At 35.6% G+C, this 27,595-nt stretch overlaps 1 protein-coding gene across 3 annotated transcripts; it reads left to right on the top strand.

Annotated features, from left to right (window-relative positions):
* TMEM106B (transmembrane protein 106B) lies at positions 1 to 27,479 on the top strand. 3 transcript variants are annotated; one of them, XM_019958466.2, is made up of 8 exons: positions 1 to 151; positions 2,483 to 2,704; positions 5,783 to 5,846; positions 11,089 to 11,248; positions 19,064 to 19,204; positions 19,462 to 19,511; positions 20,590 to 20,643; positions 21,389 to 27,479. In XM_019958466.2, the coding sequence occupies exons 2-8, from the start codon at positions 2,485 to 2,487 to the stop codon at positions 21,525 to 21,527; spliced, it is 828 nt and encodes a 275-aa protein (XP_019814025.1). In that variant the 5' UTR covers positions 1 to 151; positions 2,483 to 2,484; the 3' UTR covers positions 21,528 to 27,479. The 3 variants fall into 3 exon arrangements, with proteins under 3 accessions (XP_019814025.1, XP_070643646.1, XP_070643645.1); XM_070787545.1 differs by lacking the exon at positions 1 to 151 and adding an exon at positions 203 to 293; XM_070787544.1 differs by lacking the exon at positions 1 to 151 and adding an exon at positions 921 to 1,116.
* The last annotated feature ends 116 nt before the right edge of the window (positions 27,480 to 27,595 follow it).

A 27,595-nucleotide genomic window follows, 5' to 3' on the forward strand; every position in this document is an offset into this window, starting at 1 on the left:
TGCTGCCCCACCCCCACCCCGACCCCGCGGGGACCCAGCGCTGCAGACCCGTCGCTCCCGCCCCAGCACCCGGGACTGCGGACTCCGTGACCCTGCCCTCGGGCCTGTCCGAGCCGGAGTTGCTCGGGACTGCACAGCACCCCGCGTGCCGGTGAGCGACCCGGGACGCGCAGCCCCCAGGTCCCCTTCACCAGCGGGGGCCGAGCGGGCACCCCGGAAAGAGCCGAGCCGGAGGAGGAGGTGGCGGAGGGGAGGCTGCGGGGCAGAGAGACGCTCCGGGCCGGGCGATGGAGGTGTGTCAGCTCCTCTTCCCCCGGCCCAGCCTTCTGCCAGGGGACTCCGGGCTTCCGTGCAAGCCCGGCGCACGGGGAAGATACCAGGCCCCCACGCCTTGAGCGGCCGGTAGCCCTTAGTTCTGCTCTTTTTCAGTATTCTTGTCCGACTGCCTGTATTTCATCTTTAACCTTTCCAGAGTCGGCAGGCTTACGAAAGGCGCCGACTTTTTTCGTTTAGAAGCTCACGACCTATTTAAATCGGATGGAGTCCTGTACTTTTTCTCCCCCCTTCCATAATGAGCCTAAGATTCGTGTTGCTGTTAAGTAAATGAAGGGATTTTGATTAAAAAAAAAAAAAAAATATATATATATATATATATATATATATATATATATATATATATATATATATATATTGAGCACAGGGGCCTAGCACCTCTTTATAAGTCTCCAAGAATAAAAGTGGTTAAACTTAGCAGCTCTTTGAGGAAAATCCAGTAGGGAGGGCAGGAATGGGCAGTACCTGACAAAGCCTGGCACTTGTCCATTAACCTTGATGAAACAAACACCAGTCCCACGCCGACTCTAAGGCAGCTGTTACATAAGGATAGAAAACAGACTCCGACTGAGAGCCTCTTGTTGTTTTATTTTTTTGCCTTCTGTGTCTTTTCCCTTTAAGTCATTACAGTGGGAGGTACCCTATACCTCTGTTGTGTTAACTGAGATCCTAAAAGGGTGCGTTTGGCGCCCTGATCCCAGGTCATCTAGTATTCCACATAAGCCCAAGGTCAGAGTGTGTGGGGTCAGTGATGTTAATTCTCCCCTGAACCACCTGTGACTGGCAAGTATTGGTTTGGCTTGCAGTAAATGTCTTTGAGCAAAATCCAGAGAAATATATGCGTTTTTAGAGGTCATAAGTTATTTATGTTTTTGAACTTAATGGGCAGTGTGTACATAGATTTTTTTAAATATTGAAAACAAGCATTTTATTCATCATTCTGAAATTTTAAGTTTGTCCACTAGTTATATAATTTTTTATCCTGCTGTTTACCCTGTGTTCGAGTGATCCCAATACATGGATCGCATACAAATTTTAAAAAGTAGAATTTTCTTCATAGAATAAGATAAGTTGAATTATTTTGAGGGTCAGTTTTTCTTATTAAAAGCAATGAGCATTTTTAAAGACATATCTTTTTATATGAATGCCTTTAATAATCTGTTTTAGGAAATGATAAAAAATATATGGTCACATTTCGAAACAGAAGTGGATTGTTTTTCAATTGTGCTTTATCCTTTTGTTAATTTGTGCCGAGAATATCAACAGATTAAAATATATGGCTTAAAAAAAATTTTATTTTAATCCTAAAACTTGTGTGACTTCAACTGGTCTTACTGCATTACTTACCTGTGGATGTTCTTTTGGTATAGGTACTAGCGCTTCCTATTTTTATTTGTCTTTAAATTTTATTTAATTTCCCACCTGCGTTTTTGATACTCTTACCCTAAAAACTTGAAATTAATGTTCTAAATTTTGCTGCTTTGTCTTGGTGAATTATAGTCAATATTTTGGAATATTAATTGATTAATTTTAACTTTCACCAACTGTTGAATGAAAGAAAAAATCTGGAGGTTTGTTTTTTGTATTTTTTTGTTGTTGCAAATGTTTAAAGCTAGAAGTGTGAGTGTGAGAAAGATTGTGGATTTTGTCTATCACATAAGGGCATGAATTTTAAAAGGTTGAAAAATACTACTTTGACATTACCTGGTGAGACCTAGCTGTAATCTGCCCAAAGCAACTTTTGCTTTGCTGCTGTTTTAAAGGTAGAATGTGTTTTTGTTTTATTCTAAGAAAAGTGAAGCACATGTGTTTCTTTTCAGAGAACTCTTAAGAGTTCTCACTTAAGAACTACACTCTTAAGTGTAGACTTCTGTCAAATTTTAATGTTGTTTGAAAGCCCTTTCTCATCACAAGTTTGATATGATATCATTTCATAATATTTTGTTAGAAAAGTACTTTTGGACTCTAGTCAATGGCTGTTTTATTTAAGACATTATTTTGATTGAATATAATTCCAACCCAAATAGTAGTTTGAATACTCCCTTGAGGGTTATTTTAATTAATTTGATGAGTATAAATATCCTGTAATGTTTTTAAGTATACTTTCTTTTAACTGAAGTTTACTGTAAGATTTTTGTCTTTTTCTTAGACATGGGAAAGTCTTTTTCTCATTTGCCTTTACATTCAAATAAAGAAGATGGTTATGATGGCATGACATCAACTGAAAATATAAGGAACGGATTGGTTAATGGTGAAGTCCATAATGAAGACGGAAGAAGTGGCGATGTCTCTCAGTTCCCATATGTGGAATTTACGGGAAGAGACAGTGTCACTTGCCCCACTTGTCAAGGAACAGGAAGAATTCCTAGGGGTATGTGTTACTGCACTGTTTCTCCATTAAAGAATAATTACAGGAACTTTCACAATTACTTTGAAACTCATGGGTCTAAGCACAACCATTTATGTTTTAAAAGACAGAATTAAAGGTAAAACTTCCTATCAGTTATCTTCTGTCAAAAGGACACAAACATAAAGATTTTAATTAGGGATCCTAAAGCAATAATGAAAAGCACCCTTCTACCTCCAATATTTTTTTCTTTCCCACCTGAAATTATAGCAGATATGCAGCGTGTCTTGACTGTAAACTTTTAGTCCTATTTGGTATCAATAGAGATCAGGTCACGGTTGCTTTGCTGTAGTGGGTGTTAGGTTAAGTAATGTGGTGACCGAATATTTTTAATTTGTTGTTTAAAGAATAATAATAAGCTGGTCATGCGCTAATTAGTTCTTTTTTAAAGGAACTACATGAAGAGGGATGATACATGAAGATGAGCCATATAGGAAAAAAAATCAATTTGTGCCTTGTCATAGGGGAAGTTGATAGGGAGTAATCCCCATGTGCTGTTTGTAGGTTACTTTAGTAGCAGTGGAAGTAAGGAGAAATAATGTAAGAAACCTTGTACTGTTCTCATTTACTTCTTGATTGAAGTCAATATTTGACCCTGGAGAGATGCTGAGGGAAGGCCAGAATGACAATACCTTTGCAGAGGTAGTAGCTATTTGAGAATTAAAGGATTATTGTAGTTTAAGGTATTAATGCACCAGACTGGGGGCCTGGGGAGGGCTGAAGTCTCATTTTTGCAATCTAGATATATTTTTGAAGTATAGCCAGTAGGTTTTTGGCTGTCTGGATGTGTATTGTGGATAGTAAGGTGAAGGATGATCTTGAAGATATTTTTGTCTGAGCAGCTGGAGGAATGGAGTAGCCACTTATTAATATAGAGAAAAGGTTTGAGTATATGTGTCAGGGGAGAGAGCAGGAGTTCAGTTTTAGATATATAAAACTGGAGATGCACTTTTGACATCTGAGTGGATATGTTCAGTAGGAAGTTAGTTATACTAATGGCTGGGAATTCAAATGCAAGGCCTAGCATGAAGTCATATTGGTGTAGAGATGATACTTAAAGCTGAATTGAATGAGAGCACCAAGGTTGTCAGTGTAAATAGAAAACAGAAGAGACTTTAGCACTGAACCTTGGAGCATTGCAACATTTTGAGGTCAGTGACATGAGAAAGAATTAGCAAAGGACACTAAAAATAGCAGCTAGAGCAGAAACAGGAAATCCCTTTGTCCATGGTATCCTTGAAGGTAAATGAGAAAAATGTACTCCTTGGTGGAGGAGAAGTCCATCAACTATGTTAGGTACTGCTGATCAGATAATGTGAGGACTTAGAACTGACCTTGGGATTTGGTAATTTAGAGGCCAGAGACCTTTTAAAAGAGCAATTTTGGTAGCAAAGGAATGCATAACGTGTGTAGACTGGGATCAGGAGTGCATAGGAGGCGCAAAGTTATATAGTCGGAAAATAGCTTTTCTTTGAGTTTTGCTGTACAGGAGAGGAGAGAAAAGTGATAGCTAGAGGGGACTATAAGGTCAGGAGAAGAATTTTTTGAAGATGGAATGGATAATGTGTTTGCTGATGAGACTGATCCATAGAACACTGATAATGCAGGTGGCAAGGAATATTACAGTGCACAAGCACAACAGGTTCCTCCAGAGGAGCATAGCCAGTTTACTCCTAGCAGGAGGAGGGGAGGTAGAGTGCATGGATGCACAAGCGGGTGGGTGCGTGGATGTGGTGGTAGGAGCTTGGTGGGAATCCTTGTGTCTTTGCCGCATCGTGAACTGAGCGTAAGGACAGGGGAGAAGATATTGGAGGTTTGAAGAGAAAGCTGAAGTTATGAAATTGTAGTTTGGGAGAGTCAGGTTGAGAGTATGAACTCGGGAAATATAGTGTAAGTGTTGGCATTATTAAAGGCCACTTGAAATTAGTGATCTAAAATGAGACTGTTCTTCTCTATCTACTTTTAGCTGTGTAGATACAGACATAGTAGCTAAAGGGTTATTTTTAATCAGTAGCCATTTAAACAGATGAATAGCACCAAATAAGATATGCACACACACACACATACACAGATATATATTTATATGTGAATATGGTAGGGGAAGTATGGATGAGGGGAGACTTGTGGAGGGGGCAGGGAGGTATAACAAAAGTATTATGGAAAGCTTTAAAAGAGAATTTGACTATGGGGCTTTGATAGTTAATATGAAGAACCAAGTTTTCATAAGATTGGAAAATTGGCATTTAGAGGTCCATTTATTCATTAAGTTAAAGTGTTAGCCTCTCAGTCATGTTTGATGCTTTGGTGACCCCTGCCAGACTGGTGTAGCCTGCCAGACTCCTCCGTTCATGGAATTCTCCAGGAAAGAATATTGGAGTGGGTAGCCATTCCCTTCTCCACGGGATAATCCCAAATCAGGGATCGAACCCAGGTCTCCTGCACTGAAGGCACATCCTTTACCATCTGATCCACCAACCCAAGAAAGAAATATTGAATTTTGAAGTAACTTAATATAGAGAGGGGTGTGACCTGAAAGAGTCCTTCCTGGAAGGCTATATATACGTTTGGGGTCTTGAAGCCTGAGAGTTAATATATGTCAGTTTTGGTTTTCAAGGGGAATACTTTAAGAACCTTTCTAGTTATAGGGTTTCAGTACACAGTGGTAACAGTATGCTGCTTCTGCTCTCATTCAGATAACCCAATTGAAATCTTAATGGAAAACTGGGTTAAGGAAAGCCTGGTAAATTCAGATCTGAAAGCCTGGACTTGGTGATTTTTTTTTTCCCCCACTGGAAGAAAGAATTACTCTTTCTCATTCTTCATAGTATTTTGAATAGCTAGAAATTCAGATATGAAAAAAACACAGTGTCTGCTTTGGAACTCAGCTACTACTGGATGATTTTTGAAGATTTTGAGAGAATTTAATAAAGGAATGAGATGAGAGCCAGATGGTATTGTGTTCTTTCCAAACCAGACTTTGATGAGGAGTCATTATACTTTTAATTAATCATGTTAATACGTTTCTAAATCTAATTCTTTTAGGACAAGAAAACCAACTGGTGGCATTGATTCCATACAGTGATCAGAGATTAAGGCCAAGAAGAACGTAAGTAATCATAAGAAAATGGCAATTAAAAAAATTTTTTTTGCTTTTCAAATATGTATAAATAGGTATTTTAGTTAAAACTATTAAAAGGAAAAATAGTATCAGGTTAAGTTATGCCATCATATCCATTATGTCATTAGAAAATAAAAATGATTCCTGATTGCATAAGTTCTTAAAGCAGTGTAGTATCGAAATCTTAAATCTGTTAAAACAGGTAGACCTGAAAGAGCAATTAGGTCTCAGTTACACAGAGACAACATTTTCATCAAAAATGGGTGTTAAGGTATTCCCACTAACTTCAGAATAAATATGGTTATTCATACCATGATGACATAAGGACCCAAAAGTGCTTGGCAGCTTTGCGGAAGTTGTGATGAAACGCAGAAGGAGAGTTCCTAAGAGCCCTTGGACAAAGTAAATACTTTATCCCAAGAGAAGAGGCCCCCACTCAGAAGACTTCCAGTGAATTTCCTCTGAGAATATTCTGTTAACATAGAAAATCTAAAAACTCTTTAAGTTGGAGAGAATGCACAAAAGTCGACAGAGATACACAGAAGGGCCTTGAGAAAATCTAAAGGAACTGGGCCATCCTAAGTCCTCAAAGACCTTAAGGAAACTCAACAAAAACTCCTACAAAAAGGAAGATACAACCTAAAGAAAAAAATTACTGACAGTAGAATCCAGGTTGTATAGAACAAGAGTAGTGATAAAAGAAGAGGTTCAGAAACCATACAGATAGTCCCAAAACTATAGAAGTGGATATACGTAGAGACCATCTAATACTTTGTGTAACAGAGCATGGAGTCCTTGAACAGTGAAGCTATGAAAGCAATCCTGGCCCATCCTCACCACATAATATGGCAACTTCTCTTAAAAGTACAAAAATGTATCTAAATACGAGCAGTAAAAAAAAACAAAACAGATTACCATCAAGCATCATATGAAAGTTCAGTTCAGTTCAGTCGCTCAGTAGTGTCCGACTCTTTGCGACTCCATGAACCACAGCATGCCGTGCCTCCCTGTCCATCACCAACTCCCGGCGACTACCCACACCCATGTCCATCAAGTCGGTGATGCCATCCAACCATCTCATCCTCTGTTGTACCCTTCTCCTCCTGCCTTCAATCTTTCCCAACATCAGGGTCTTTTCAAATCAGTCAGCTCTTCGCATCAGGTGGCTGAAATACTAGAGTTTCAGCTTCATCATTAGTCCTTCCAATGAACACCCAGGACCAATTTCCCTTAGGATGGACTGGTTGGATCTCCTTGCAGTCCAAGGGACTCTCAAGAGTCCTCAACATCACAGTTCAAAAGCATAAGTTCTTTTGTGCTCAGCCCTCTTTGTAGTCCAACTCTCACATCCATATATGACCACTGGAAAAACCATAGCCTTGACTAGACAGACCTTTGTTGACAAAGTAATGTCTCTGCTTTTCAATATGCTTTCTAGGTTGATCAGAACTTTCCTTCCAAGGAGTAAGCATCTTTCAATTTTACGGCTGCAGTCACTGTCTGCAGTGATTTTGGAGCCCAAAAAAATAAAATCAGCCACTGTTTCCACTGCTTCCCCATCTATTTGCCATGAAGTGATGGGACCAGATGCCATGATCTTCGTTTTCTGAATGTTGAGCTTTAAACCAACTTTTTCACTCTCCTCTTTCACTTTCATCAAGAGGCTCTTTAGTTCTTCTTCACTTTCTGCCATACAGTTGGTGTCATCTGCATATCTGAGGTTATTGATATTTCCCCCAGCAGTCTTGATTCCAGCTTGTGCTTCATCCAGCCCAGTGTTTCGCATGATGTACTCTGATGTAAGTTAAATAAGCAGGATGACAATATACAGCCTTGACATACTCCTTTTCCTATTTGGAACCAATCTGTTGTTCCATGTCCAGTTCTAACTGTTGCTTCCTGACCTGCATACAGGTAGTAAAACTTATAAAAGAAGAACTGATCAAAATACTAGCAAATGATAAAGCATTATCAGAAGCAGATGAGAACTTTAACTTAATACTTCCGTGTTCTGAAAGAGATGAAAGAAACTATAGAAGCTATGACAGTAAAACAGAAAAGTCAAAAGTTGAGGAGCTCAGAAATACAGTGACTAAACAATAGAAGGATATGAAAAGAGAGTCTACAGGTCCCTGGAAAGAATTAGAGAAAAATAATTTTGAGATGAAGACAAGCAGAAAGAACACAGTACAAAGAAATACCTTGGAAAGTGCACTTAGAAGACAGAGCAGATACAAAGGATGAAGTGAAAACATTCACTCGTGCACACACACAAACAAAAATTAATGAAAAGTACTTGAGAGAAAATGGTACAGAACACAAGCCAAGGAGATCGAGCATAAATGTAACTGGAGCTCTTGAAGAAAATCAAAGGAGGCAAACTGAAGAAAGAGAAAACGTTTAACTCAAGATCACTTCCTTGAAATAAACAAGACATAAATCTACACACTGAAAAGACATACCATAATTTTGGAAATAACCAGTCTTAGTGAAATTACTGGACTTCAAAGGTAATAACAAAAAACTCAACAGCCCCTTTGAATGCCCAAGCAAAGGATTGATTAAATTATAAGGGATAGAAAATCAGATTGGCATGTTCCTTCTTGACCACAATGCTTTAAACACATAAGCAGTAAAACAGCATGCCAAGTCTTCATGGAAAGAAAAATGCAACTAGGATTTATAAACAGTCTGACTCTTTATTATATAATTTCTAGATAGTTAAGAATGTCCAAGAAATTAGAGTTAATTTCTTAATAACCTAGAGTGGAGCAGCTTTCCTAACTGTTTTAGAATCCAGTAATAGAAGAATTTGGCAATAAGGAGTTCATGATCTGAGCCACAGTCAGCTCCCAGTCTTGTTTTTGCTGACTGTATAGAGCTTCTCCATCTTTGGCTGCAAAGAATATAATCAATCTGATTTCAGTGTTGACCATCTGGTGACCATGTGTAGAGTCTTCTCTTGTGTTGTTCGAAGAGGGTGTTTGCTATGACCAGTGTGTTCTCTTGGCAAAACTCTGTTAGCCTTTGCCCTGCTTCATTCCGTATCCCAAGGCCAAATTTGCCTGTTACTCCAGGTGTTTCTTGACTTCCTACTTTTGCATTCCAGTCCCCTATAATGAAAAGGACATCTTATTTGGGTGTTAGTTCTAAAAGGTCTTATAGGTGTTCATAGAACCATTCAACTTCAGCTTCTTCAGTGTTACTGGTTGGGGCATAGACTTGGATTACTGTGATATTTGCAGATGGTGATTGCAGCCATGAAATTAAAAGACGCTTACTCCTTGGAAGGAAAGTTATGACCAACCTAGATAGCATATTCAAAAGCAGAGACATTACTTTGCCAACAAAGGTCCGTTAGTCAAGGCTATGGTTTTTCCAGTGGTCATGTATGGATGTGAGAATTGGACTGTGAAGAAAGCTGAGCACCGAAGAATTGATGCTTTTGAACTGTGGTGTTGGAGAAGACTCTTGAGAGTCCCTTGGACTGCGAGGAGATCCAACCAGTTCATTCTAAAAGAGATCGGTCCCGAGTGTTCTTTGGAAGGAATGATGCTAAAGCTGAAACTCCAGTACTTTGGCCACCTCACGCGAAGAGTTGACTCACTGGAAAAGAGTCTGATGCTGGGAGGGATTGGGGGCAGGAGGAGAAGGGGATGACAGAGGATGAGATGGCTGGATGGCATCACCGACTCGATGGACGTGAGTTTGAGGTGAACTCCGGGAGTTGGTGATGGACAGGGAGGCCTGATGTGCTGCAATTCATGGGGTCGCAAAGAGTCGGACACGACTGAGTGACTGAATTGAACTGAACTGAATAGAAGAATAGATTAATAAATTTGGATAAAATGTAAAAAGTTAATAAAAGTGTAGGTTAACTTTTAAAAGATAAAAGCAAAAACAAGATGCAGATCAAGTCAGGATACAAATAGCAAACTAAGAAGTGGTATTTGCAAATATTATTAGAGGTCCAATATCCTTACTCTAGAGTTTGACAGTTTGAGAAGAAAAAGGCTAACCATACAAAAAGTAAGATCTGTGAACAGCCAGTTCACAAGGAAGAAAAGCAAGTATCTTTTAAACATATGAAAAGATATTAAATCTCACTCATAGGAGAAATGCAAATTAGAACAATACTGAGGTACCATTTCTTGTGTATCAGATGAGCAGAAGTCCAAAATTTTGACCGTGTTATTTTGTTGGCAATACTGTGTGAAAACAAGCGCACTTGTGCCTTACTACTGAAGGGGAAATTTGGCCTTACCTGTCAAAATTACATACACATTTACCTTTTGGCTCAGGAATTCTACTTTGAAAAGTTTATTCTAAGGATTACTGTCAAATACAGCATTTGCACGCATTATTCACTGTGCTAGTATTTATTTTACCAAAAACTAGAAATAATGTAAGTGGCCACTAGAAAGGGACTAGTAGAAGAAGTTACACTATATCTATATGATAAAATGGAACGAGGAAGAACTGTATTTTACTATAGCATGATATCCAAAGCACATTTCTTTTGAAACTACATACATGCATGCACACAGAGAGAGAGACAATAGAATGATAAACTATAGACCAACAAAATTGATTACCTTCAGAGTTTGGGACCGAACTTTGAAGAGGAAGCAGGTAAGCAAATTAAATATCTGTGTGTACATGCATATATTTCTGTTGTTTAGACTTTAGATCATGTCCTTCTTTTTTTTAATATCACTTAAAAGATTGTATCAAAAGTAAAAAAAAAAAAAAAAAAACAGTTCCTACAAATTGAAACAAACTGAAACAATTGATTCTAACTATATATCCAGTTGATAAAATAACCACAGATTTTCACACACATGTGAAAATTCTACTTCAGTAAATTCATCAGGGAGTCTTGAAATATATACTTTTATAAAGCTCCGCAGTTTGATTCTCATGAGCAGCCTGCTTTGGGCATCACCACAGTAAATGTTCTATCTATAATAAGCCTGAAATTTGAGTCTCCAAAAAGATAAATATGTCTTTTAAGAAGAATATTTTAATGCTTAATAGATTCAAACCTACTCTATTCAATACTTTTATAATGTAAAAAGATGGTTAAAAAGAAAAAAATCATAACATCTTTTCGTGCTGGTATAATAGGGAAAAAATTGAAAATGAAAATGTCTTCTCTGAATGTTTCATTATGTAATTTTTGATGCATCTATGTTTAAATATCTCACTTTCCTTTTTTTTTTTTTTCCAGCAAACTGTATGTGATGGCTTCTGTGTTTGTCTGTCTGCTCCTTTCTGGACTGGCTGTGTTTTTCCTTTTCCCTCGTTCTATTGATGTGAAATACATTGGCGTCAAATCAGCATACGTTAGTTATGATGTTCAAAAACGCACAATATATTTAAATATCACGGTAAGAACATGTTTATATTAATATTTGACTTCATTCCTTTATTTTTTAAAAATTTTTATTGCGAGGTATTTGCTTTATTGTGCTTGTTTCTGCCATACATCAACATGAAGACATCATTGCTTTATCATGTTAAGCAACACCTTTGTCCTTATTGAGAGAACATGAAAGGTAACACTTTAATACTTAGTTTTCTTTCTTTCTGTCTGATGTATTGACTTGTTCTATCATCTTTGATTCTGCTGAAAATGGCAAATTCTGTGTATTCAGAATCCTTATCATTTGAAGATGCCTTTGAGAGGGTAAAATAAAATAATTACTGGGAGAAAAGTTTTTACAATCTGTTTACTTTTCAACATTAGACCCTCAGTTGCTCCTAGCAAGATGTTAATATAGTTGATTGAATAGATGTTATACATGTAACATTTTCATGTCCTTGTGTTTTGTGAAACACAATTTTTGCCATCTTTAACAGACCATTCCTTTGTTTTCAAAGGTAGTGAACAAGTGATTGACTTCTCTTGTAAATTAGTATGTGTGAAAATCTTTGTTTCTCAGGAAAATAATTTTTAGGATTCTGCAGCCTTCCCACACCTGAAACAAGCAAACAAAAACCTCAGAGAAGGTCTTGTATGTGTTCTACATTTATGTAAGCATGGTTTGCAAATCACTGTATTATTAGTAAGGAAGATACATTGCTTCTGGCTTTAAGGTACATCTGTGTGGCAATGATTTGTTTGGAAGGGTAATATTGGACCTCATTCGTTTTCCTTGAAGAGTTGATTGGTGTGCTAGAGGTGGAGGTAGATGCGCCTGTGGTGCTGGAGGGGGGTTGAGAGACATAGGGACTGAAAAGGAAATGTGTGTTGGGTAGAATTACTCCTTAGTTACAGGAAGAAAAGAATTCACATGGATTCATTTATTCTTCTTCTTTTTAAAAAAGAAACTTGAATTAGCTATACCCTGTCAACTATTTCCATACCATTTACTTTATATTCACAACTATGTATGTAGCATTTGCACTATATTAGATATTAGAAGTAATTTAGAGATGTTATGTGGAGGATGTGCATAAGTTATATGCAAATATACACCGTTTTATATCAGTGACTTGAGCATCTGTAGATTTTGGTATGATGGAACCTTGAGTGGATGGGACAGTTGGTCCTGAAACCAATCCCCCATGGATACCAAGAGATGACTAAACATACGTGTGCTAACTCTGTATATAAGCATTTCCATGCATATATTTACACATAATACATTTTAAAATGGAATTATGTATAAAGGGTACACACATATACGTGAGTGTATATACATACACGTTTTCACTTAATTGATCTCACTGCATTTTCCCATATTATGTGGTTGCATGTAGTCTTTTACATGGCCATATTACAATTTTTACTTAACCTTCTTAATAGTTGCTTAGTTTTGATATTACAAATATTTATTCCAAAAACATCTTTGTGCTTAAACTTTGTGCTTCCATTTCCGGTTATTTTTTAAGGATAAATTCCTGAAAGTAAATTTGCAGTTAAAGACCATAAGTTTAAGGCCTTTGATAATAAATCATCATTATTCAAAAGCCTATGACTGCAGTCCCTTGCCTTATAAATTAAATGGATTCTCAGTTTTCAGCAGTAAAATTTTTTATTTTTCATACTAAACTTTTTTGTCCTGTCTTATTTTTTGTTGTCTCTCTTGATGTTTATCTTTGTGTTACCTTTTTAGCTACTAATTTATCTTTCTGTAATTCTACAAGTATTTTTGTTTCCAGCCTGTTTTGCATCATCTTTGTGTTATCTTTTTAGCTACCAATTTATCTTTCTGTAATTCTTAAAAGTATTTTTGTTTCCAGCCTGTTTGCATTTTTTTTTTAAATTTTAAAAGATAGGCCTTATTGTTTTAGAAACAGCTAAAAATTAGAAATATGTAGCATCTGCTGCACTATAATTTTCATGATCTGGAGAATGAGAGAGGTCATTTTTTACTAAACCCCCATGACAGGTACAGTCCTCTGAAGACCTTTTAACTTCTGGGAAATAGAAAACTTCTCTATGAGGAATCTACACGTTTCAACCTGCCTCCCTTTACCCAAGCTCCAAAATGACTAACATTCACGGCACCACAGAATACCTTACACGTTTTTTTTTCCCCTCAAACCATCTACCCATGCTGATCAGTTCTAAAAGGTACTGATGTCACATGATGCAGTTTCTTCTCTGTGCGGAATATTAACTCAGAGCAAATGGGAAGACAACACAAAATGAGCTGACTACCATGGTGTGGGCTGCCTATGAATTTAAAAAAATATTTTAATATTCTAATGAAAAGTATGGACACCTCATCAGAAAAAATGTGTACCAATATTAAATAGAACTCCAAAATTTTCCTGGATCCCATTCCTTGGTCTATATCAGAGGGTCCATTGACCTTAAATTTGCAATTTTTTACTGTAGTGTCTAGAAATAAATGGAGAAGGACATGGCAGCCCACTCCAGTATTCTTGCCTAGAGAATCCCAGGGACAGAGGAGCTTGGTGGGCTGACGTCTATGGGGTGGCACAGAGTCAGACATGACTGAAGTGACTTAGCAGCAGCAGCAACTAGAAATAAAATGATATTGGTATTAAGACCCAAGTAGGTGAAAATGTTGTATATTTAGAGAAAGGTTATTTCTACTATTTTATAGAATTTTAAAACATTTCTCTACATTTAACAAAATGAATGCATAAATGTGATCATAAAATTACTGGTTGCTAGCACATTCTTTTTTTTGTCATCATTTTTATACTAAGACCATTTTCTGTCTTGTCACTTATCCCATGTTGCCTCATTCCATATCTTTCTCCATATTCATATTAACTTATAAACTCATATGTTCAGTTTTTCTTAAATCATTATTTAGTTCTAAAAATAATATTTTGTACATACTTTTATGTATCTTGGTTTTCTCAGTTGTTAATACTTTGCAGGAATCACTCCTGATTTTCTGCTTAGAGTTCATTCATTCTTTTTAATGGCTGCATATTATTCCATGTAATGACATAATATTATTTTTCAAGCATTCTACTTTATGTTGGACATTCACTTTATTTTCAAGATTTGTGTTTTGTTTTGTTTTTTGCCACTACAAATAACACTGTCATTAACATCCTAATGTTTTTATTTCTGTGGAATAATTGCTCAGAAGTAGAATTGCTAGGTCAGAGGATAATGCATAATTTAAATTTCAATGAATATTGCTGTAATCCTTCATGTATTTTCCAGGAATGCAAAAATACACCCTTTGGCCCATATCCCTGCCAGAAATAGAATCTGTCATTTTCTATAACTTTTACTAGTTTAATGGATATAAAGCAATATTCCACCTTTATTTAAATCAGCTTTTCTCTGACCATAAATTAATTTGACAAATAGTGTTGGCCATTTATATTTGTACTCTGCTGATTTCTTTACTCATATCCTTTGCTCTTATTTTTTTTTTTAACAGGAGGCTTTATGTCTTTTTTTCCACTTTGTAAGGCCTCGTAGTATAGGTGACAACCATTACTATCTGCCTTACAAATACTTCTTCAAGATTTATTAGTTAATGTTTTGTGATTTTATTTATGATTTATTTTGTTAGCACTATTTTAGATGTTTTGTTATTTCCTGATTTAACAGTTTTTCTTTTCATTGACTGTTTTCTAAAGTAATTTGAAACAGTTCTTTAAGTTAGAATTGCAGAAGTTCAGCCCAGCTGTTAATTAAGTGTGGAAATGATGCAGCTGTATTTCTTTTCATCAAGTCTTGAAACTGTTCCAATTCCTCTTAAAAGTGACCTGTTGGAAACCTCTACTCATGTATGAGATAAAATACCAATTAAAAAAAAAATAGTTTAAAGTTTTGCTTAACATTTTAAAAGGTTGTCTTTGTATTCAGTAGAATCAGAAATAACTTAGCCTGTGAAGACATTTACATATTAACATTTAGAAAAATTTGGATGGAACTTTAGAGTTACTTTTATTGAAAAATAAAAAAGTAATTTTCCTTGGAGACATGGGCACTGCAGCAGTAGCCCTGAGAGGCACAGCATGTTGGCATAAGTCCTCTTGGAGGAGGTAGCCATTAGCCCCACCATAGAGCCTGCATGTGGAGTCATTTAGTTGTGTCTGACTCTTTGTGACCCCACAGACTGTAGACTGCCAGGCTTCTCTGTCCATGGGATTTCCCAGGCAAGAATACTGGAGTGGGTTGCCATTCCCTTTTCCAGGGGTTCTTCCCCACTCTGGGATTAAACTTGGGTCTCCAGCACTGCAGGCAGATTCTTTACCATCTGAGCCACCAGCCCTACCATAGAGCCTGCAGACTCCAGGACTGGGTGCTCAGGCCAAACAACTAACAGGAAGGGAGCACAGCCCCACCCATCAGCAGAAAATTAGATTAAATATTTAGTGAGCAAGGCCCTGCCCACCTGAGCAAGACCTAGCTTTCCCCACAGCCAGTCCTTCCCATCAGGATGCTTGCACAAGGCTCTTATTCTCATCCATCAGAAAACAGACAGAAGAAGCAAGAACTACAGTCCCATGGCCTCCAGAATGAAAACCAGAATCACAGAAAACTAACCAAAATGATCACATGGATCATATTCTTGTGTAAATCAATGAAGCTATGAGCCATGCTGTGCAGGGCCACCCAAGGTGAATGGGTCATGGTGGAAATCTCTGATAAAACGTAGTCCACTGGAGAAGGGAATGGCAAACCACTTCAATGTTCTTGCCTTGAGAAACCCATGAAGAGTATGAAAAGACAAAAAGATATGACACCAGAAGATGAGCTCCCCTGATTGATGTGTCCAACATGCTACTGGGAAAGAGTATAGAAATAGTTCCAGAAAGAATGAGGAGGCAGAGCCAAAGCAGAAATAACATCCAGTTGGTGATGTGTCTGCTGGTGAAAGTAAAGTCCAGTGCTGTAAAGATCAATATTGCATAGGAACCTGGAATGTTAGGTCCATAAATGAAGGTAAATTGGAAGTGGTCAGGCAGTAGATGGCAAGAGTGAACATCGATATTTTAGGAATCAGTGAACAGAAATGGAAATGGGCAAATTTAATTCAGATGACCATTATATCTACTACTGTGGGCAAGAATCCCTTAGAAGAAATGGAGTAGCCGTCATAGTTAACAAAAGTGTCCAAAATGCCGTACTTTACGGGTGCAGTCTCAAAAACCACAGAATGGTCTCTGTTCATTTCCAAGGCAAACCATTCAACATCACAGTAATTCAAGTCTGTGTCCCAAAACACTAATGCTGAAGAAGCTGAAGTTGAACGGTTCTACAAAGACCTACAAGACTTAGAACAAACACCAAAACCAGATGTCCTTTTCATCATAGGGGATTGGAATGCAAAAGTAGAAAGTTAAGAGATACCTGGAGTAATAGGCAAGTTTGGCCTTGGAATACAAAATGAAGCAGGGCAAAAGCTAACCAAGTTTTGCCAAGAGAATGCACTGGTCATAGCAAATACCTCTTCCAACAATGCAAGAGATGACTTTACATGTGGACATCACCAGATGGCCAGTACGAAAATCAGATTGATTATATTCTTTGCAGCCAAAGATGGAGAAGCTCTATACAGTCCGCAAAAACAAGACCTGGAAGTGACTGTGGCTGGGATCATGAGCTCCTTATTGTAAAATTCAGACTCAAGAAAGGAGGGAAAACCACTAGGCCATTCAGATATGAACTAAATAAAATTCCTTACATTTATACAGTGGAAGTTACAAATAGATTCAAGGGATTAGATCTGATAGAGTACCTGAAGAACTATGAATAGAGGTTCATAACACTGTATAGGAGGCAGTGACCAAAACCATTCTCCAAAAAGATGAAAGAAGGCAAAATGGTTGTCTGAGGGGGTCTTACAAATAGGTGAGACAAGAAGAGAAGCATGTAAAGTTTAAAAATAAAATTTTAAAAAAAAAGAAGAAAGGGAAGGATATACCCAACTGAATACTGAGTTCGAGAGAATAGCACAGAGAGATAAGAAAACCTTAAGTGAACAATGCAAAGAAATAGAAGAAAACATGGAATGGGAAAGACTAGAGATTTCTTCAAGAAAATTGAAGATACCAAGGGAACATTTCATACAAATATGGGCACAATAAACAACAGAAATGGCAGGGACCTAACAAAAGCAGAAGAGATTAAGAGGTAGCAGGAATACATAGCAGAACTATACAAAAAGGTCTTAATAAACTGGATGACCAATATGTTGTGGTTATCCAAATGTACAATCTGGATTTAGAAAAGGCAGAGGAACAAGAGGTCAAATTGCAGACATCCATTGGATCATAGAAAATGCAAGGGTATTCCAGAAAAACGTCTACTTTTGCGTCATTGACCACTCTAAAGCCTTTGTGTAGATCACAACAGACTGTGGTAAATTCTTAAAGAAACGGGAATACCAGACCACTTTACCTGCCTGATGAGAAACCTGTATGAAGGTGAAGAAGCAACAGTTAGAACTGGACATGGAACAATGGACTGGTTCAAAATGGGGAAAGGAGTACATCAAGGCTGTATATTGTCACCCTGCTTATTTAACTTACATGCAGAGTACAGCATATGAAATGCTGAGCTGGATAAATCCCAAGCTGGAATCAAGGTTGCCAGGAGAAATATCAAAAACCTCAGATGTTATCAGACTTTTGGCGGAAAGCAGAGCACTTAAAAGAACTTCTTGATGAAGGTGAAAGAGGAGAGTGAAAAAGCTCACTTAAAACTCAACATTCAAAAAACTAAAGATCATGGCATCTGGTCCCATCACTTCCTGGCAAATAGATGGGGGAATAAATGGAAAAGATAGCAGATTTTATTTTCCTGGGCTCCAAAATCACTGCAGACAGTGACTGCAGCCATGAAATTAAAAGACACTTGTTCCCTTGGAAGAAAAGCTATGACAGACCTAGATAGCATATTAAAAAGCAGGCACATCATTTTGCCAACAAAAGTCCGAAACCAATACAATATTGTAAAGTTAAAAAATAAAATAAAATTTAAAAAAATAATAATAATTACAAAAAAAAATATATGGTTTTTCCAGTAGTCATGTATGGATGTGAGAGTTGGACCATAAAGAAGGCTGAGCACCAAAGAATTAATGCTTTCAAACTGTGGTGCTATAGAAGACGCTTGAGAGTCCCTTGAACAGCAAAGAGATCAAACCAGTCAATCCTAAAGGGAATCAACTGAGAATATTCATTGGAAGGACTAATGCTGAAGCTCCAGTACTTTGGTCACCTGATGCCAAGAGCTGACTCATTGGAAAAAACCCTGATTCTGGAAAAGGTTGATGGCAAGAGGAAAAAGGGCCACAGAGGATAAGATGGTAAATGGCATCACTGACTCAATAGACATGAGTTTGAGCAAACTCTGGAAGATAGTGAAGGACAGGGAAGCCTGGCATACTGCAGTCTATGGGGTTGCAATTAGTTGGACCGAACTTAGCAACTGAACAACAACTTTTATTGAATTTTTGCTAAGGCCACAAATACATTTTATAACATTGATTTTTCTATGTTCTGGTACTATACATTTCCTGAGCCTACTCTTTAAAAGTATATGTTCATTGTATGTGTTTTATATACATAGCACTCATGCAAAACCCAAATAATTGGTTCAATGTTCTTTGATGTTTTGGGGGACAATTTACTTCCTCCTGGTAAATGAAGCATAGCCACAGCTGGAGTCATTTTCTCTATTTTGAATACTTCTTTATTATGCCTATTCTAAAATAACTTGCACATTTTCTACCTCCTTTCTTTTTCAGAATACACTAAATATAACGAACAATAACTATTATTCTGTTGAAGTTGAAAACATCACTGCACAAGTTCAGTTTTCAAAAACAGTTATTGGAAAGGCACGCTTAAACAACATAACCAGTATCGGTCCACTGGATATGAAACAAGTAAGCTTCGTTCAGAAAATACTTTGGAGGAGTTAAATACATCTCAACTTTGTATATAATATTAACTTTCAGGAGATGGGGGTTTTCCTAAAAAATTAGACTTTGAAATGTATCCCATACGTATGTAAAAGAAAGTCATAGAATCAAACCCATAAAAAGAGAGATTTCCAAACTCTTTTAAGTTATGAAATGTGTCTGAAATATTTGATATTTTGATACTATTCTCTGTTGGTTTATTTTCATTTTTTGCCTTTCAGATTGATTATACAGTACCTACTGTCATAGCAGAGGAAATGAGTTATATGTTGTAAGTTCTGATTTTTAATTATTTTCTCTCATTAAATTATAAAGAATAAGTGTGTGTATGTGTGAATATATAGGGTTTTCCTGATAGCTCAGTTGGTAAAGAATCCGCCTGCAATGCAGGAGGCCCCAATTCGATTCCTGGGTCGAGAAGATTCACTGAAGAAGGGATAGGCTACCCATGCCAGTATTCTTGGGCTTTCCTTGTGACTCAGCTGGTAAAGAATCCGCCTGCAATGTGGGAGACCTGGGTTCAATCCTTGGGTTGGGAAGATCCCCTGAAGAAGGGAAAGGCTACCCACTCCAGTTTCTGGCCTTGAGAATTCCATATACAGTCCATGGGGTTATGGGGTCACAAAGAGTCGTATATACATGTGTGAATATATATATTTAATAAATATATATGTTTAATTTTCCATCATTTTAGCAGAGACAAGACTACATTTTTAGAATATTCCTTCTGGCCTTTGATCATCTCTGTTCTCTCTTTTCAAAATGTGTAACATTAATGTACATATACCTGTACACATAGTTTTTTTTTTCACAATTAGGATTATGCATACCATGTCACTTTTTATTTACTATGTTATAAAAATCATATTCTCATATTTTGTTATTTTTTTGTTTTTGTATAGGAGGACTACAAATGCTAAATGACATTTAATATTCTATTCGGGTTTGAAGTTGTGAAACTTGTAAATTAGGTCTAAATGATTATTAACTCTTGTTAAATAAAAAACTGTGATAATTTTTTAATCCTCTTTTGATATCAGCCTGATACAGAATTTCTGAGTAGGTAATAATCTGGTTACTAAAATTTCAAAAGGTGAAAAAAAAATAGAAGTAGTTAGTAGACAACTCTACAGCTGCTGTAGTATGAAAGCATAGAATAAGAAGCCATGAAAATATTAATCATTTGAGATATAGAAAATGCTCCACCATTTAATGGCTATTTATTATATCTTCTTAATAGTATTTCTATTGGCTTTAACATAGGAAGAGGAATTGTAATTAAACTATTTTGTTAATAAATTTCTAATGTCATAGTTTGTGTGTATTTACATTGCTTTTTTCTTTAACAGTGATTTCTGTACACTGTTAACCATCAAGGTACATAACATAGTGCTCATGATGCAGTAAGTATGATTTTTTTTTGAAGTAATTTCTTTGTTTCAACTTTAGATGTGTAACATTAGCTTAGAGTATACACATCTTTATAAATGCTGTCTCATTTGTGTTTTTAAGCCTTACATAAGTGCAGTGAGGTGAAGAAAATAGTTTCCCACTTTACACATGAGGAAATGGGAGCTCAGAGAAGCAGGAAGGACCACATGTCTGCTAAATAGTGAATCTGGACCTTCCAAGAACTCAGGAAAACAGTAGAAATTGATACAGAGAGAAGGATGAGCTCAACAGCCAATTCCTTGCTCCCTGTGGTAAAGGCAGTAACAGTAGTGAAGAGAAATAATGTTATTGGTTTGCAAGCTGGGTGTTTCCCTAAGCCATGAAAACATTGTAGGTTATAGGTTGGGTCTTTAGGCCATTAGCTAACACCTAATTAACCCTTTTTCTCTGATGAGAGAACTGTGTGATTATTTTTAAGAGTGCAATGAACTAAATATATTTTTAGCCAAAGATAGGTGTTTTGAAAAAAATGACATTTTTTTTGCATATAATTATTTGGATAGGGCTTGCTCAGCCAGCATTCCTGTTGTCTACTGGCGAAATACTCCCTAAGAGACCCATGTCTACAACATTAAGTTATCATTAATCAAATAACCTCTCCCTGAAAAGAATTTTGATATATAAAGTGTTCCCACTTTAGAAAGTTTTTTTTATATATAACTATTCAGTGCTTCTCTCCATTTATTTTATTTTCAGAGTTACTGTAACGACAACTTACTTTGGACATTCCGAACAGATATCCCAGGAAAGGTACCAGTATGTTGATTGTGGAAGAAACACCACGTATCATTTGGGGCAATCTGAATATCTAAATGTACTTCAGCCACAACAGTGAAAACTCAAGAGATGCACCTAGAGAAAAAAAATACCTATTGATATTTTCCAAACTTTGAAGGATGAGGTACTTCGTGATAGGAGATCTTAAATTGAACAACCTAAAGTTTACACTTCTGTTTTAAGAGTACATCTAAGAATATGTGGACTTGTAGTTTATTACAATTCTCCACTCTGTGTTTGTGATGTTTATACCAGGATCTTTTATTTGAACCTAAATTTACTGATTGATGTTCTTCACTCCTTTCCCAAAGGGGAAAACTAAGACTTCTCCTTCAGGATAACAGATACTTATTTAAAATTCACAGCTCTAATCACTACTGAAAACATAATTTTGGTGATGAACATAATTTGAGAAACTTTATTTCTGAATGTTTTTATAGAAAATTACAGAGGGCCTATTACTGATGAAGACATTTAAAGAATACCTTTTCTTTTTTCCTGTTTTATAAACTCCCATTGCTACTTGGTAGTATTTAACCTATATGCTATTTTAGCTTTTAGCTAAATATTTTTACTTTTTCATTTTGAAATCCCACTCATTTGCATGGTTTCGTCAGTGTTATTTCAAGCTAGTGTTTGCATAACACTTATAAACCAAAATAATGTTTGCAGAATTCTGTACCTGAAAAATTTTAAAAACCCCTATATAATATGTTTCACATGTCTTTCCATGTTATAGTTGTGTGAAACTTTTGTGTAATATTCAAATATAACCATTTAATGTACAGTATTGTAAATAAATTATGCATGGATTCTAAATAGTTGTAATAAATGTTAAAGTGGTACAGATTTAAAATCTAGTAAGTTGCTCATAAAAATTAAAAAAACAGGAAAATGAAATTCAGAAACCTCTAGAATGTGAATATGTTTCCAAATACATATTTGATCAGGTATAACATAGATTTGAAATAAAATATTTTGGTGATCCACTTTTTTTTAATGTTGCTTTTCATACTAAAGAATTATGAAGATACTTTTCACAACTGTTAGGTACTCAGATCATCAATTTTATGAATGTTTTAATGAGGTGAAATTATTACTTTGGTAAAATTATCCAGGAAATCCTGTTATAAATTATGGTGGCTATAGCAAAATAAAACCTATACTTTTTTTAAATTTAATTACTTTGCACGTCGTGGATATCAGGCCTCTAGGAGTTACATTTTTTAAGTTTTCTACTTTTGGTTTGGATTTTGTTTAAAGTTGTTCTGAAGTGTAAATTATTGACTTACTTTACTATTTTATATTTTTAATACCATTTTGCATTTGGGCTTTTGGCCTTTTCACTTCCCAAGTTCAAAGTACCTTTGAAATACATGATACTGAGCATAGGGGCTGACTATTGATACCAAAAACAGTCATTGGCTTGAGATTAATTTCCTTCAGTTCCTTAGTGATAAATCAGGTTACCCCTCTCTCTACCTGAAAAGTGCCTAACATAGGTCTGAAACATTCTTATTTATAAGTCTGATTCTCTCAACTATAAAACGTGAGCTTTATTTAATTATAAGTAATTAGAGCTAATGAAGCCCTTCTTTCTGCCTTTAAACCTACTCAGGTTTCCCCTTAGCTTTCATATCCTTTATTTCTAAGTTTTCCTCAATGAACCATTTTAATGATGAAATGTACTAACTTCTTTTTTCGTTTTTAACTACTTAGTCTCCTGTTAATCCACTGCTAACTCATCTATCCTTACTATTAAACTAAAATCACCCCTTTAAATTAATTATGGATTTTGTGGTCCAACCCAATCTTTAATATTTTTTCTGCCATGTTTTTTGATCACCCTTTGTCTCTTTGAAATTGCACACTTCACTACTGTGTGGGTTCTAACTGTATTTTTCACATTGTTCTCATTTCATTTTTCTCACTCTACTATCTTCTGATGTTTTAATGAGTAGTATCCAGACCCTCTTCTGCCTCAAAATTTTTACTTCTTTGTCTTCAACAATCACCTCCATTAGTGCATCCGGATCTGTTCCTACATCCCTGACCAGTAACCTATCTAGTTTCTCATTTAGTTAATGAGTTAGACATCCCTGGTAGCTCAGACAGTAAAGAATCTGCCTGCAGTGCAGGAGACCAGATTCGATCCCTGGGTCGGGAAGATCCCCTGAAGAACGGAATGGCAACACACCCCAGTATTTTTGCCTGGAAAATTCCATGCACAGAGGAGCCTGGTGGGCTGTAGTCCATGGGGTTATAAAAAGTTGGACATGACTGAATGACTAACAGCTTTTAGAGATAATAGCATTTAAGTGACTGTGTAAAAGCAAAAAATGTTAAAAAAAAATACCGTATTTTGTTTCGTCCCATTTCTTCAAAATCATCCTTTCAGATATGCCTTCTTCAAAAATCAATCCTAATTTATTTTCCTACTTTGTATCTTTTAACCTTGGAAAACTGTACAGTGTAAACTAAGTGGACTTTTCTTCTGATGCGTAGCTCTAATATCCTTGTAAAGTGGACACAGAGCATCTGCCGAAGAGTCAGGAAAGTTAGAGAACATTTGCTTTTACTGACTTAGTTCTGAATATTTATTCATTCTTTAAATTAAAAATTCCTTATTATTCCTGCTTTCTTTGGCATTCAAGTCAGAAAGAAACTGAAATTTAAAATAAGTTAAAAAAAGAAAGTAGTAGAGAAATCAAGATCACTTGTGACTATTTTCACAGAGGGTTAAGTAACTGCCAGAGAACCCTAGAGCCAAGTAGGCTGTAAATTAATACAATTACAAAAGCACATTCCGATGATGCAGACTTATAGCCATTAAAATAAAAATCTGGAAAGAACAGATGAGGCTTTAACCTTTCTTAGGTCATTGTCCAATGCAGTTTCTTACGTGGTAATAGGATTTTTAAAAAACTATTTTTAGATCTTATTCAACAAACATGGTAAAGATGTTAATTTTTTTCTCTCTGATATTTCCAAGTATAACTTCCTTGCACCTATAATAGACTGGTCCTTCTAACCAAGCCTACATGTTTTGATATTACATTTATAGAGCACCATGCCCTTTGCAGAACTCTTGTTTTGTCATATCATTTGTCAGAATCCTGTGAGTCAGAAAAGGAGGGTGGTAGGAGCTCCATCTTTTAGAAAAGGAAAAAGAGGCATGGAGAAGTTGAGGGTCTTGCTGAATATTTAATAAATATTTTAACTGATGCCAGACCGAATTTTTCTGTCTGCCATTTCTGTGCTTGGTCAATGAAATCACCCACTGGAAAGCCCTGTTGACTCAGGTTAGTACAAGTAAAAATCAGAGAAAGTGTTCACATGGGTAACACAATGACAGTACAGTTAATACTAATGAACTAAGATTTTGGATATCTTGAAATTAGTACCTGAAATATTTTCAAGGGAAATGAACACTTGTAAGATATTTTGGAGCATAATCTATAACTTAATATTTTTAAGTAGCTTAATTTTCTGTTAAATCTGTGATTATTCCAATAAAGATAATAGATAGACTAATTATAAAGAAGAGATTAATGGATTTGAGATTTGAAATAATAGTTTGAAAATATTAGACACCAGATAAACTGCTTGCAATTTCTAAATAGCTATCTTTACTGTACATGTAACATGTAAAGGACCATGGTTTTATTTGTGTGCATTTTTTCTATGCTTTTTTGTTTGTTTAGGCAAATGACATAATTATTTTCTCAAAGAATTCATGAATTATTATTACTCAAAGAATTATTTTCTCAAAGAAAATAAAATTCACTTTGGATCTTCTGACTCATAGTTTAGGAATAACACAGTGTGGTGTTCAAATAGATAGGAAGTGATTGCCAAAACAAAATGAAAGTGACTTAAAAACTTCAAACGTCAGCCTGATGAATCTTTGTGGTTCTTAGCCTTATCATTATTGCAATATAATTCTGGATGTTTAATTGGAGTACGTGTCCCCAACTTTCCCTCATGCCATTTGACTTTCTTTTTTAATTTTAAAATAATTCTTTGTATATTGCTATGTCTTATTTAAGAAAATGATTTGTTAGATATTTGACCCCAAAGTAAGTCACTTCTCAGTATAGCTAATGTTTACTGATTACTTTCTGTGTCACATACTGGACTGTACTAACTTTTCTCATTATCCCTCGGCAGAGTCCTGTAAGGTAGTGACTGTCATTACCCCTCCCCCATTTTATCTCCGAGGAAATCTGGGTTTTAGAGAGGTTAAGAAATATACGTAAGCTTTAAAGTGGCAGATTAGAGATTCACACAGGTTGGTTTTACTCAAGCATCATTGTTCTTACAGTAAGCATATTTTCTTTCCAGCCTTTGAAAATGTTTTATTCATAAAAATGTATTGGATGTTGCACATAATATGTAGGACTGAGGCTTTTGATAGTATTTTTAAGAATACTATTAAGATACTTTATTATTTTATAAATCTTTAGTATAAAGTGTTTATCTTTAATTATTAATGCTTATCTGTTAGGGTTTCTTTATAAAAGATATAAAATTTTAAATTAACAAGTACATATGTCTTCCTTGATTGGGCTTCCCAGTTGGTACTAGTGAGATTGTAAGCCAAAGGTTACTCACCATTCTGTGATTTTTTAGTTCATAACATCTGAAAACAGTAACTACTTGGCTCAAATACATCTAAGAATTAATTTCATTTCTTTCTTTTTTGTAATATCAGGTTTTAAATGAGATGTTAAACTATTTTAAGGAAAAAATATGTTTGAGGTGGGATAAAAAGACTGTTAAACATTATTTCTTTAAAAAAATTATTTTTACATGAAAACTAGATATATTTGTGATGTGTTCAATCAAAAAATTCACTACTGTATCCCAGATCTACATATTTCAAAGTAAAAATGTTCACTTGTCAGCTGAAATTTCTGATTAGAACTAATATTTGTATATTTTTGTGCTTAGAATTTAAATTTCACAGTGGATTTTTTTTTTAAGTTGACCTTTAATTAGGATGAAAGCAAGTGATATATTTATATACTATAGGGATAAAAATGGTAATTTTCATTTTTAAAAAACTACCAGTGTGATTCTGTTTTTAGTTCCTTTTACTCATGTTTAGCATAGGCTTTTAAGTTTAAAAATACACTGTGGTCTGTATTGACCCAAAAAGTATTCCATAAATTAAACAAATATATGGCAAGTTTTTCATAGCTAAATCTAATTCTTCTAGAAGGAAGTTATTGCCTTCTATTTAATTACATTAATTGAAATGTGTTTAAGAGAAATGTTTTCAGCATATTTTGTATACTAAAAAACAAAAGGGGTTAGTATTGGGCCAATGGCCAAGAGGTAATGTTACTACCTTGTAGACTGTTACAGTTCAAATTGTCCCACTCCCCCCAGAATTTTAGAAACTAGAAATCTGGGAGATACTATGTCAGCTGTAGTCAGTTGACTCTTAAATGCTGTAAGCTGTATTCATCTTTTGTTACTGTGTGAGATGGGAAAAATGCCACATTGCAAAAGATGCATAATTTCATTGTATAATGATTTATTTTAGGCATATAATATCAGGAAGCTTTGTCTTGTGTGTTTTGTCTTGTATTTCCTCATAGAACTAAAGTAAGTAAGATTTGGGGAAATGATTTTAAAATGCTTTCTGACTTGACATGCTTGGTCAGAAATTGTTGGCATTGGTGGGTAGGTTCTAACCAGTGATTTTAATTGTGCAATAAATAATAATAGAGTGTGAGACTATGTTTGGGCACTTACTATTTGTTTATATTAGGTATTAGCCTCCATTGTAATATACTTACTAAATTTCCAAGTTGAACAGTTCTGTAGTTAATAACTATTGTTGCTGTACCTGTAACAAAACATACTTACGACAGTAAAATGAATAGAAGTGCCCCCAAATACTATTTTTTAATTCACTTGTAACTGTTCCTCTTGTAATTGTGTATGACAAAATCAAATTTGTAAAAATTTTAGCATGAAAAATAAAATTTGTATCAGTCAAGTGTCTTGGTTATGCTTTTGAAATTGATTTTTTTCATCTGCTTCGCTTCTAATTTGTTGCCTAATACTGTCTAGTCTAGTAATATCTCTGAAATCTGTCTCGTAGTTGAAATCTCT

The sequence above is a fragment of the Bos indicus genome, chromosome 4 (assembly GCF_029378745.1).
Source record: "Bos indicus isolate NIAB-ARS_2022 breed Sahiwal x Tharparkar chromosome 4, NIAB-ARS_B.indTharparkar_mat_pri_1.0, whole genome shotgun sequence".
Taxonomy (NCBI): Eukaryota; Metazoa; Chordata; class Mammalia; order Artiodactyla; family Bovidae; genus Bos; species Bos indicus.